At 46.0% G+C, this 13,369-nt stretch overlaps 1 protein-coding gene across 4 annotated transcripts in view; it reads left to right on the top strand.

The window, feature by feature from the left end:
• Nucleotides 1-13,369, top strand: part of PRDM16 (PR/SET domain 16) — a 291,040-nt gene that overhangs the window by 136,753 nt on the left and 140,918 nt on the right. For all 4 annotated transcript variants that reach the window (XM_056508027.1, XM_056508026.1, XM_056508029.1 and 1 more), the window contains one exon: nucleotides 10,527-10,577. In XM_056508027.1, the coding sequence (XP_056364002.1) occupies nucleotides 10,527-10,577 (51 nt within the window). The remainder of the gene's footprint in view (nucleotides 1-10,526; nucleotides 10,578-13,369) is intronic.

The following is a 13,369-nucleotide window of genomic DNA, read 5'->3' as shown; positions in this document are numbered from 1 at the left end:
CTGCTCAGAGCCCAGCCTCTTCAGATCTGCAGTTTTTTTTTCTTTTTTTGCTAAATTAAATGAGAGTTAAGTGATGCAAAGTTCCCTCAAGGCCCCTGTGAGAGGTTTCTGTGGTGTCTGCACAGGTTGCTGTCTTTTTTCCTTTTGGGGAAGCTCATCCTAGTGAAGGAGGCTGGAATATCCCCACCTTCCCCCCAAAAAACAGCACTTGAGCACCTCCAAGGCAGCCTCGTGTTTCTCTTCCAGTTCCTGCCTCTAATGGGCCATTTTCTTCCTGCCTCACCCTGCCTGCAGCTGACCTTGTCATGTTAAAGTGACACTGGGGTTATCCTGCTGATGGGTATCAAGCTGACATTTCCCATCCTTTCCTCACAGTGCCAGGCAGGGATGCATTCCCAGCCTCCACTCCTGCCTCTCCAGCTCGGGCAGGGAAGCCAAGCTGCCAAATGAGACAGCAGATTTCCCTCTCCAGGCTGGGGGAATGGCTGGGAATGCTGTTTGGTGGGTGATTTCCCTCCAAGTGTGATTAATGACCGTGCCTGCTGTGTCCCAGCGCTCGCTGCTCGCTGGGGCTGCACCAGGGGCTGCTGCTGGGATGGTTTAACAGTTTTACACTGCTTAATTTGTGGTTTGTCTCAGTCTCTTCTGCCTCCACTCAGAGCCAGGATTAAAAGAATACACAAAGGAAACAGATTTTCTCGTGTTGGGGCTTGGTTGTTTATTAAATCTTATCTAAAGTACAGAGAGTTCAGCAGCACTCCTAGCTACCTGCCAGAAGTGAGCAAAGTGGAGCAAGATCCAGCTGCTACAAGGTCCCTCAAAGCTAAAGAGTCCAATAGAGAATTAACACCTATATTATTGATACTTTTAACCCAATAACTAACTTCCTGTGACCCTCAGTGTGACACTGACTGACCAACCAGAAACTGCCTGAAACCCATGGAGAAGAAGGAGGAAGAACATCAAAAAGGAGACACTTCCAAAAATCCTCCCTCTTGTCCCATCCCTATCACTGTATTATAAAACCTCAAATTTAAAACCCTTCACCATATGAAATCACACACTTTTATTTAACTACACTCCCATGGTTTTAACTTCATCACTCAAATTTGGAGCCCTTCTCCAAAGCATCAGGTCAAAAGCAGTGTTATCCAGGGGCTCAGTGCCAGAAAGCACAGAAAGCTCAAAACCCCATGGTTCTGGGATCCAACAGGATGGAACTGGGGAACAGCTCTAGAGCTGCTGTTTACTGGGGGTTGGCAAATCCTGTGTGGAAATGTAGTGAATTGCAATTTGGTTTTTATGTTGGTGTTTGTGATTGGGCATGTGGGGCACTGGAACACTCTGAGTGAGCTCAGGGAAGTTGTGCAATGCCAGGGCAGAGGCTGGACTTGCCTTCTGAACCCTGTTGACCCTTTGGATGTGGTAAAACAATTCATAATTCTTATCAGTCATTGTAGGCTGTAGGAAGAGAATGAAATGAGGTCATTTTTCTCTGTTCTTTCTCAAATTTTTAACTGCCTAGTGATTGCATTTCAGTAGGGTTGGAGGCTGTCGCTCAGCACAGGGTGGTGGGAGAAGTCAGAGACAGCTGCTGTGTTTCTTGAGACCTGAAGAAGAAAATATTTTCCCTTGGAACATCTCATCCTATTCCTTCTCCTTGGCACCTGTTTGCCAGGAGGGATAGAAGTGCTGAGGATTTCCTCCTTCCCTGATCTTGGTGCCAATCAATGCATCAGTGGCAAGACCTTGTCTGTGATGAAGAGAACTTTGTAAGAAAAGAAATAATATTGATGATGCCATAAAGGGTTGAAGGTATTGAACCTCTGCCTCTTTGAAGGGAGAAGGGAGTTTCTGGAAAGGACATTCCAACAGAACTGAGTCACCACAGAGGCACCAAGAATGAGAGCTTGGGTGATCTTGGAGGTCTTTTCCAAACAAAGTGATTCTGTGATGAGCAGAAGCTCGCCCAAAGGGAGGCATCAGTGGCTGGGGGTCAAATCATGAATAATTCCAAGGACTGGATTGTGTCTGTGTGTCCTGGTTTGGAGGACAGGTGTCTGCCAATAAAGGCAGGAACTTCTCTTTGAAATGGAGAATGTAAACCCCCTCCCTCCAAATTATTATTATAATTTTGAAATTAAGAGGCTCTCAGGCAAAGATTTGGGAATTAGGAATAACAGCTCTTTACTAGGAAAATTAAAATAGAAATGCAGTATTACAAAGAACAATCCCAACCCTGCCAGAGTCAGAATCCAAGCTGACACCCGTCAGTCAGTCAGGGTGTTGGCACAGTCCCATTCAATGGTGGCTGCATCCTCCTGCAGGGGCAGATGTGGTTCAGCTGCAGCAGTGCTCCTGGAGAAGGTGCAGTTTCCTCTGAAGGTCCAGGGATGATGTGCAAAGGTCTGGCTTTCCTCTGGAATCCAGTGGAAAGAAGGTTCCTTGGTGTCCAAAACCTCAGTTTTTATCTGGGTAGGAAAGGCTTGGCTCCTCCCCTGGCTGGAGCATCTCCCAGTGGGATGATGGAATTTTATCAGTCATGCCCTGGGACTCAGTGGCCATGAACAGGAGATATCTCCTGGAGGGAGGATGGGCTGTGGGAAGATAAAGATGATTGCCCAGCTGGTTTAAAGATGGCCCATGAGCAGATAATGTGTGCCAGGAGATCAGGGGCACTGCCCCAGCTGGCTGCAGAAGGTGGGACAGAATAAAGACTTTTGGTCACATCTTGTATTGCAGCCTGAGACAGTGTGCTGAATCCATCCCAGCACTCCTTCCCTTGGAGCTGTTCTCTGAGACACCCTGGTCACACACCAGGTCTGAGCTGCCTTTGCTTGGATTTATCTGTCCCTGCCTGTCCTGTGTGGAAAAGCTGCAGTTTAGGATGAGCTCTGAGCTCTGGGCCGAGCCCAGATGTGCCCATCCATCAGCCCTGGCGTGTGTCAGCACTGCCATGGTGGGATGATGCACAGCCCCTCTTTATTTACTTATGATTATTACTGATCAGCTGATCAATAGATGAACTACAGGGGAGGTTCGTTTGTATTATTCTGTCAATACCAAGGTCATTTTTATAACTAAAAAGGGTCGAGGACAAAAGATGGATAGCTCATGGATGAATTTAACCATCCAATCCATTTACATCCCACAAACAGCCTGGCTTTATCTGTTAACTGAAACATTGCACTTCACTCCTCAAGATGATGTTTTGCTGGGATAATAAATAGCTCTGGCTACATTAAGTGATTGTGCAATGTGGGCCCGTGGCAGACAGAATTTAGAGCTGATGACCTTAAACTTCCACTCCACTGCTGTTTTCTCTGTGCTTACAGTGAAGCTTTGCAGTTCAAAAGCACCTTGTGTCCAAAAATCTCATGGTTTATTTAATTTATTTAGCACAACAGTCTGTGCCAGGTTTCAGGTTGGAGATGAGTAAATCAGATACCATTTAATCCTTGCAACTTCTGTTTTAATCCTCAGGCACACACTGCTCAGTGTGAGTAGTGTCTCATCTTTACAGGAATCAGTTTTATAATGGAATTTCTCTTTAGGAGAAAGGGAGTTGGAGGTAATACTTGCAAGGGGATTTAAAAAAGAAAACCATAATTAATTTATTTTTTTTTCCCTCATGTGTACTGCTACACATTTATTTTCTGGGACAAAGACTTGGAGGTTTGTGCTGTTAAGTGGGATTTGCTCTCCTTTCAGGGGTCACTGTCTGTTGCCAAAGGGGGTGCAATGGGGGAGTGTTTACAGTGTAAATGTTTCATCTCTGCTTCTGGGTCCTGGAAAACCTCATTCACAGAATCCCAGGATGGTTTGGGCTGGGAGGAACCTTAAATCTCCTCTTTTTCCACCCCCACCATGGGCAGGGACACCTCCCACTAGCTCTGAGCAACCTGTTCATCCTTCAGCATTTCCAGGGATGGGGTAACTCTGATGATTGGCAAAGCCCATTTTTTATTAATGGTTGTCATGAAGAGCTGGTTGTAAAGGTGATGTTAGACTGCTGGGATGCAGAAAAAGAACAGCCAGAGGTTCCATGGGGAGCCATAGGGAAGGGAAAGGCATCTCCAGCTGGATCCACAGGCCAGGGCTGAAATCCATTTGATTTCAGCAAAACTGCCAAACTATCAAGTGAGTTTCTCATGCTCATTAACACTGGACTTTAAGAACCCGATAAGAATGCAATATAAAATCAAAGAGCCCCTAAAGACTGCGAGATTATATTTAATACTCTCCTATCACCAGGCCCTGAGTGCTTGGCAGGAGAAACGGTGACATTTCCTAATCAGTCCCCTCTCGTATTTGTCTTGGCTGGAAGTCTCCAGTCCTCAGCTCATTGAAGTCACTGCAAATTCTCTCCATTAGATCCTGTTTGACTTCCTGGTAGCTGCAGTTAACTCCATCCCAATGGAGTTATGTCTTTAAAAATCACTGATAAAAGTTGTGATACCGTGCATGGAAATCACAGGTTTGTGTTCTTTCTCAACGTCTTTGTTCTTAAACATCCATTTTTCTTCACATTATCTCACCCATGACATTTCCCTGAAGTTTGCTCTGTGGGTACAAACACATTATTTCATACTAAAGGATGATTTAGGATGTTCCTTTATTTTGAGCCCCATTTGGAACAACCTGTCCTGAGCCATCTCTGCAAACAGCATTTTGTTCTCCTGGCATTTAGAGAACAGGGAGGATTCCTCTGTAAAGCCATAGAGGACATGAGCAAGTGCAGAGGTGTTCCCTGCAGCAGATTTCCAGAAATTTTGAGCCTAATTCCACACATTTTTCCTGCAGCACCATTCCAGCTTTTTGCCCAGGCTTCCAGCTGAAAAATAAATGGTTATAAAATGGTCTGTGGAGTGGCAGGGCTTTGCAGGCTGTTCCTGGGCCACAAACCACAGCTTGGCTGCTCCCCAGTGTTCCCAATTGTGCTGGGGTTGCTCTTAGCAGTGAATGGTTGGTTTATTCTTTCCACTCTTTTCAGCCTGTGGTTTGTTCCTTGCCAGTCAGAGCTGTGCTCTTCATGCTCCTTCCCTCACCAGCAAGGAGAGGAAATTCTTGCCCTCAGAGAAGAGTTTTTCCTCCCTTCCCTCTTAATTCCAGGCACATTCAAATTCCCAAGGCAGCATACTGAAAATTTCCTCGAGTTAATTGGGCACACAGATTTGCTTACTATAGAAAAATTGAAGATTTTGGTAAATTGTTGGCAAGAAAATGCTATAAAATCCCTGTATGTTAACAATAGGACTGAAAGACTAAATATTTAAGTGCTGAAATGGGTTTCTCCCATGTCTGGTTTTCCTATGGATGCACATCAGTGACGTGATGTGGCTCTGTGGGTTGTTGGCTGCTGTGTTTGAATGTATATTTTATATATATATGTATTTAAATATGCAAATGAAGATATTGGAGAAGAGAAGCTTTGGGGTGACCTAATTGGAGTCTTCCAGTACCTGAAGGGATCCCACAGGAAAGATGGAGAGAGGCTGTTTGCAGGGCCTGGAGGGACAGGACAAGGGGGAATGGCTTCAAACTGCAAGAGGGGAAGTTTAGGTGGATATTGGGAAGGAATTCCTCCCTGTGAGGGTGGTGGGACCCTGGCACAGGTGCCCAGAGAAGCTGTGGCTGCTCCTGGATCCCTGGAAGTGTCCAAGGCCAGGTTGGATGGGGCTGGGAGCAAACTGGGACAGTGGAAGGTGTCCCTGCCATGGCAGGGGTGGAACAAAATGATCTTTGAGGCTCCTTCCAACCCAAACCAGTCTGAAACTGTATGATAATGGATATAAAATTATAAAGAATCTCTTCCCTGTGGAATACCTCCCGTGGGTTTTGGTGCTCTGTGCCTGGGCTGGGTCCCACAAGGTTCTTTGTGCTCCTGGCCTATGGCCAGAAAAGCACTTATGTATGGAGACATTCCTGGTTCTGTTCATCTCACTGACACTTCTTGCCTAAATACCTGACTGGGCCAGGGCCAGCCCCCTCAAGAGCTGGCAGGATAAAACTTTTAAGGGAATAATTAATGGAAATCATTTGTAGCTCAATAACAGCGTTGTCTCCTGAGCTGGGGTGGAACAGAGGTGCAGGGAGGTGTGTGAGCACTGAGCTGCTGGACAGGAGAGCTTCCAGTGCTCTCCAAATGCTTTAACCTGCTCAGAAACCATGTCCTGGAGGTGCTGGGCACTGCTTGGGGCTGGAATGGACTCTGCAAGGTTTTTGGGGTGCTGTGCTGCTCTGGGTGCTGCTCAGCATCTCGGCTGTGTGAGTGCCAGAGCTCCAGGCACAGGCTGGGATTGTTGGGGTGTGCTGTGCAGGGCCACAAGCTGGGCTTGGATGACCCTTGTGGGCCCTTCCAGCTCAGGATCTCGTGTGACTTTCTGACCTGAGACATTTTTTAAAGCCACAAGAGGCTGGCTGGGAGGAGCTGTTTGCTCTGCAGGTCGTGCTGTTCCTGTGTCCATGCAGACAGCAGGGCCATCACCTCACAGACAAGCAGAGTAACTCTGCCATTAACCCAGCTATGAGCAGCACAAATTAGGCACAGCAGGGCCAGAGCCTCTGCTTTCATCTGAAGTATTCATGTGCATTTGTGTGCAAGTTAGAATCGCAGCCCCTTGGCTAATTTCAGGCAAAGGAAGTGTTTTCTAGTTCTTTTTCTGAACCAACTGCATGGTGAGGCAGATTGGAGATGGTGCAGGTGGCACAGCCCAGTTCCAGAGCTGGAAGTGATGTCCCCAGTGCCCTGACCCAAGGAGGGCTTGGGCCAGGCACTGGGTGAAAGCCTGGAGTGAGCATCACTGATGCCATCAGTGCTGTGCTGAGCTCTTACTGAAAAATCAGATGATAATAAAGACCAAGTTATTGAAAGCAGTGCTGTTATCTCCCTCCTGACTTCTGTGCAATTACTGGGCATTCTCTCCTCCTTCCAGCTCGGAGCAGATGTGGAAATACCTCTTTAAAATCCAGATTCACAGAGATCCAGCAGGGGCAGGTTCCAGTCTGTCATCTCTGCTGAATGCACCGTGCCTTGCTGAATGCATCAGGCCATGCCTATTGAAGTTTGGGTTGGGGGATTTTTCCCCCCTAAATGACAGTTTATCTGAGCTGGGGGAATGAATGGATAACGTTACTATTTACATAAGCTCATTGTGATCTGTCTCAGTAATGTAATCAAATTAGGGTTAACTGCAGCTGGAGAATGCCAGCTTGTAAACTGTTTTTCAAAAAGAATCACATGGTGTTCCTTGACATGTTTAGTATACATTCAGGGGGCTCTGCAAAAATTCTAGCACATCCCTGACTGATGTAACTGAGGCAGGATCCTGGTGCCACCAATTCCCTGAGGCCAGGGAAATAAAGGCAGTGAAATCCCTCTCAGGCTGGGCAAATCCACCTCCAGCCCAGGCCCAGGGCACAGGCTCTCCTGACGTGGCTGCTGCTGACATGTTGTCTTTCCCCTGGCTAAAACCAACAGATCAGTTGATAGAAAAAGCATGTGGTGTAAATTTTGAGCACATTTAGGAACATCTGTGCTAAGTGCAGGAGTGCAGCCCACTGCACACGTCCAGCTCTATATTTAGTCTCGTGGCATTCGCATGAGATGAAGCCCAGCCTGAGCTAAAATTACCCCATGAGCAGATTTTCAAAGTATCTTCTGTTATTCTTCTTAATAAACATCACATCTGGGGCTTGCTTTGCCTGGTCCTGCCCCTCCCCTCTAGCCAGGAGGTGCTGTGGACATCCCAGTGTTGCATCACCCCCTTCCCATGTGCCGTGGAGAGCAGAATCCTGGGATGGGCTCTGCTCCAGGGCACCTGGTCTGGCTGCTGGGCTGCTGTCTGGTGACACAGGTGTCGTCAGATGGTTTTTATTCCACTCTGGGAATGCAGCAGGACAGTTCTGAGGTTCCCTCCAGCCCCCAGGAAGGTTTCTGAAAGCTCATTCAGAGCCCTGGCTGGGCAAGGGGAGGTTTGGAATTCTTGCCTCTGCTGCTCCACAGACACCCCACCAGTGCCAGCACCATCCCAAGCTGCCACCCTCCCCAGCTGGAGTGGGAAATTGGGACATTCAGGACACTGGGCTGTGTGGGATGTGTCCAAGCCAATTCAAGTCTGTGGTAGAGCTCAGCCCATAATAACACCTTGGACATCCTTTTAAAAATCAGGTGTAAAGAAAGGATGAAATATTTAATCTAAACCACTTCTACTCTCCCACTATTGCTAAAACACCTTTTCACACAGAAATCACAGAATTACTGAAGTTGGAAAAGACCTTTAAGATCATCAGGTCAGTGCAGCAGCACCACCATGTTCACCACTAATTGTCCATGTTCTGATAGTTTGAGTGTGGAGATGGTTCCATCAAAATTACAATTCTTCATGATATCGCTGTTTTTTCCCCCAGAAGTTCTGTAATAGGTGGGAACTCAAAAAAGTCTTCACCAAATATCAAAACTCAGCCATTTTCAAATACTCTGAACGAGCAGCAAGATCCTGCAGAGGATTTTCTGCTAAATTGCCATTTTTGAATACGGATGAAATATTTTCACAGAAATTCTGTTCTCTAAGAACTTTGAAATTCAGGATCTGCTATGAATTGAAAAGGGTGAAAAAAAAAAAAAGGTTTGAGAGAAGGAACTTGCCCCTTGAGCACAGCTCTGTCCAAACCAACAAAAGGAAGCTTGTGTTGGCATCTCGATTCCGACTCAGGAATTCCTGACTCTTAAGCCTGTTTATACAGGGCTCCACCACAGCCCAATTTGCACTTCATTGGAGTTTTCTTTCCCCTCCACGTTTATGGTGCTGCTGGACGGGTGGATTACCCACTCTGACTGCACACACTCCTCTGATTGTATCCAAAGGCTTTTTGCATGGAATAATTACAGGAAAGTGTCTTCATTTGGAGGCAGCTGCGTCCTGTGGATATTTTGGAGTAGTTTTGCATTTCTGTTTCAGCTCTGAAAGTTTCATGGCCTAATTCTCCAAAGCTTTTGGGGGTTGCTGATTCCTGGTGAGCACACTGGGAGCAGCCAGCATTCCCTGGAAGCTCGGTGACATCCAGGACAGGCAGGGTGGATATTTAACTGCAGTAATGCACGGGGATGTCAGGGTGTTCCAGGCTAGGAACACAGAATTTTATGGCTCTGGGATTTGCCTCTTGATCCTATTTGCTCTCAGCTACTTTGGAAACCGCAGTTTCAACGTCCATTAGAGCTGGTGTAAAGCACGGAATGGTTTGGGGTTCTTCCCGTGGAAACACAGCCCCTTGTTAGTGCAGCTGAGCTGGAGATTTGGCAACGGGTTGGAAATTTGTAAATCAGTCGATCTCACCTGGGCATGGCCAAAGGCAGCCTGGAGCTTCGTGCCAAACCCTCAGCTGCTAAAATGCAATGGAGCTTCCCCTTCCCTTCCCTTCCCTTCCCTTCCCTTCCCTTCCCTTCCCTTCCCTTCCCTTCCCTTCCCTTCCCTTCCCTTCCCTTCCCTTCCCTTCCCTTCCCTTCCCTTCCCTTCCCTTCCCTTCCCTTCCCTTCCCTTCCCTTCCCTTCCCTTCCCTTCCCTTCCCTTCCCTTCCCTTCCCTTCCCTTCCCTTCCCTTCCCTTCCCTTCCCTTCCCTTCCCTTCCCTTCCCTTCCCTTCCCTTCCCTTCCCTTCCCTTCCCTTCCCTTCCCTTCCCTTCCCTTCCCTTCCCTTCTTTTCCTTGCACATTCATCTCAGTTCCTTGGAGGTTTTTCCTCCTCTTTGGCACCAAATCGCCTCTCCTGTGTCTGGGATCCCTGAGCACCCTGTCCCACGCTGCCCTTGGGTGTCTGTTTGACCTTGGCCATCCCAAATCCCGCAGAGCTCCGGGAGCTGCTGGAACTCACACCCAGGGCGCTCGATCAGCTCTGTTCCCCGTGTGTTTACCCTGGTGGGGTATCCAGGGTGATGCAAAGTTGAGGTACTTGACCTCCCCGAATGCCCACTGACCTGGAGCTAATCTGAGGTGGAGCACAGCAGCGATTTAATGACTTGTTCCACCACACCTCGGCTGGAGGGGGAATTAAAGAGCTCCCGGTGCCGCTGCCAGAGCGCTGGGGGCTGGAGCATCCCGGGGTCTGTCCCTGCTCTGGGAAGCCTGTGGGTGCTGTTCCCTTGGTGCCCGTGTTGTCCACACCTACCTTGTGGGGTAGAAACCTGTCCTTGCTTGCCAAACTCAAGGGAATTATTAAAATATATAAATATAAATATAAATATAAATATAAATATAAATATAAATATAAATATAAATATAAATATAAATATAAATATAAATATAAATATAAATATAAATATAAATATAAATATAAATATCAGTTGTGGTGAAAACTCCCCATTGAACTTCCAAAACATCTGGGTGTGGTTGAGAGTTCTGACCATAATATCAATAATATAATATTCCTTCATTCTCCTCCTCATCATCATAACAACAGCAATATTAATCTCTATTATAATATTCTTAGTTGCAACTCAACTCAATTTTGTCTCTATTCTGTTTTTTTCCTAGCAAATACTGACTGATCCTGAGGTGACCTCCCAGGAGGGCAATATAAAAAAGGTAGGACATGGTTCAGTCTTCTGGGAGTTGTTTTATTGCCTGGCTTGGAAATACACCCGGACACTTCTCCCTCACTTTTGAACCAAGGTGTTGATGGCAATAATGTCGTAAAAGTTTTCCAGTGTTTGCTGTTGCTTTTTTGGATTAAGTGTTGTGGTTCTGTTGGCATATTTCTCTGTCTTTTTGTGATTCCAGTCATTTTGAAAGAGAAAATAATAGTTTGAGGTGTTCCTTGATTCAGCTACAACACAAACAGCTGCTGGGCCAAAGCAAAAAACCTCATTTACCTCTTTTCCAGTAAAAGAAAATGTTGGTCCTTTGTTAAAAGTGCTAAATTTTTGGAGGTCACTTCAGCATGTAAATGTGGCTTATGTAAAGTCCAAGGCAAAAGGAATAGGTCTGTGAAAGGAGAGAATCCAGCCCATGTGATGTATTAGTGGTACTTTTCATCACATTGTGGGGCTCGAGCTGTAACTGACCAGAGAAAATGTGTTCCACACTCAGCCCAGCTGCACAGATGTCTCCAGTGGAGCTGGGAGGCAGCTCAGCACGACACACTTGGGCAGCCAGGCTGCTGTTTGGTTGGGGTTACCCTCAGAAGCACTAAAATGAGGTTTTGCTCCACGTGGATCTGTTGGTTAACAGCTTTGCTGATTAAAGCGTTACCAGTCGGGTTCGATTAGAGCCTCTCAAGGGCTGTAGCTTGTGTGTCCTCACTGAAACAAGGAGCTGGTTGTGACTCCTTTTATGTGTTTGAATTGTCTTATAAAGGAAGTTCACAGTCCTTTTCATGGTTTTTGGGTGGGAAATCTCTGAGGCTGGACCTTGCCACAGCTGCATTGCTGCTCGTCCTTCAGGCCATGCTGCGTCTCCACTCTTCCAACTAAAAGGAATCCTTTGCTTCCCTCTGCCAAACAGAGTGAAATGCAATCCTTGCCAGGCTGGGAAAAGGGATTTAGACACATGTCCAGTGTGGCCTGTTCTATTTTTACCATGTTAAAAAATAAAAAAATCAGGTTTTATTTCCGAGGCTCCCAAGAGGAAGCATCCTCTGAGTGTTCTGTGACCTCACCAGGGACCTGTGGCAACAGGGCTGAACTTTTTACCTTGGGCACCCCCATAACTCATGGGGTGTCTGTCCCTGCCTCTGTGGGATCCTTTTGTCTGGACAGACGTGGTGACAAGGTGGCAGGTTCTCATTATCCCCAAACACCCCACAAGGATGGAGGGAATTCTCCATGGCTCAGCTATTTCTTATTCAGTCTTTAATTATGATATCACCAATGAACTCTCCATCCCCACCTCCAGGATCTGCATTACCCCAAAGAGAGCAGGAGTTGTGTGAAACAAGGAAACACAAGACTAACAGTTTTATGTGTTCAATCCATGGGTTTATATTTAAACTTCATGCTTTTATTTCAGGGGAGCCTGTTACAAAAACTGCAGGTCTTTGAAAAATGCCATGTCCTTAAATATTTCCCTGTGCAGCAGGTATAAAACTGGACAATTGGGATATTTGACAAGGGGGGAAGGCCTGGCCTTCCACTTGTGTCTTTTAAATGCATTGTAGAGAAGCACTAGAGGGAGTTTATGAGGTGATAAATTTATTGAAGGATGGGCAGTAGGGTTTTACAGCTGGGGTAAAGGAGGTCAGAGCAGTAAGGTAAAGAGTTCAAGTCTAAACTTTATGGCTTGTGAAAAGACTACTGTGAGACAGCTTTTCAGTCAGGAGAAAATGAAAACTAAAGAATGAGAAATCACTCCGGACAATTTTTGTAGGATCTCTCAATTGTTTGGAAGTAGCACTCTGGCATTTGGCTCCAGTGGCACAAAACCCTCTCGGGAGCAGATTTCCTTTTCCAGCCTCTCTAAATCATTCAGTTGTCATATCCCTGAAGACACAATAGTTGAGATTTGACTTCAATTTATTCCTATTCCTTCAGAGATGAGTTGGTGGCGAGAAGGTGACTGAAGACAAATGTAACTGGAGTGGGTGGCCTGATTTAAACTGGGAGGGGAGGAAATCGGAGCTGCACAGACCATAATTTCAGTGGCTTCTTTGACTGCTGCACCACAGAATTGGGGACTAACAAGAACTAGAAAAAAAAAAATAAAAAAAAAACCCAAAAAACTGGAATGCAGAGAAAAATCTGTAAAACCAGGAAAAAGCAGGGAAGGGAAGGTGATGGCAGTGAGAGGTGTAGGGAGATGTGCAGGAAGCAACCTCTGCTTAAAAGTGACCCCAGAATTATCTCTGTTCTTAAGCCCTCAGGAAAAAAACACTCTTTTACATAACTTTAATGAGCTGAAAGGCAAGGAAAAGTCTGAAGATGCAGCACAGCACAGCCTGCTTTGTGGGAGAATAAAGCAGGCTCTTTTTTTGGCTTGGAGCACAAAGAATAAGTATTTCCCACTATATCCAGTGTTTTTTGGTTCATGTTGCTGTTCTTTCTGCTGGGACCACTAACACCAAAAAGCTGATTTCTTTGTTAGTGGTTGTCTGACAGGAATAATTCAATGTCATTAAAGGACTCATATCCAGGATCATTTTCTATATCTATGCTGCTCCATGGATTGAAATATGCTGTATACCTAATAAGCTTTTCTTGTATCACCTTTGCTTGCTGATATTTAGTTTAACTTAGACAAATACACATGAGCTCCTCAACCTGTTTGTTTAATTTTAAATCATCAGTGGTGGAAGCAATACTAAATCAGGAAAATCACTTATTTTAGTTATTATAGTGACCTGAATAGGGACACTCAGAGATAAAAATATGAGTAATACCTGT

This window comes from Oenanthe melanoleuca, chromosome 21, assembly GCF_029582105.1.
Source record: "Oenanthe melanoleuca isolate GR-GAL-2019-014 chromosome 21, OMel1.0, whole genome shotgun sequence".
Lineage (NCBI taxonomy): Eukaryota > Metazoa > Chordata > Aves > Passeriformes > Muscicapidae > Oenanthe > Oenanthe melanoleuca.
The sequence above is the reverse complement of the archived record's forward strand: the minus strand, read 5'-3'. Positions and strand labels throughout refer to the sequence as shown.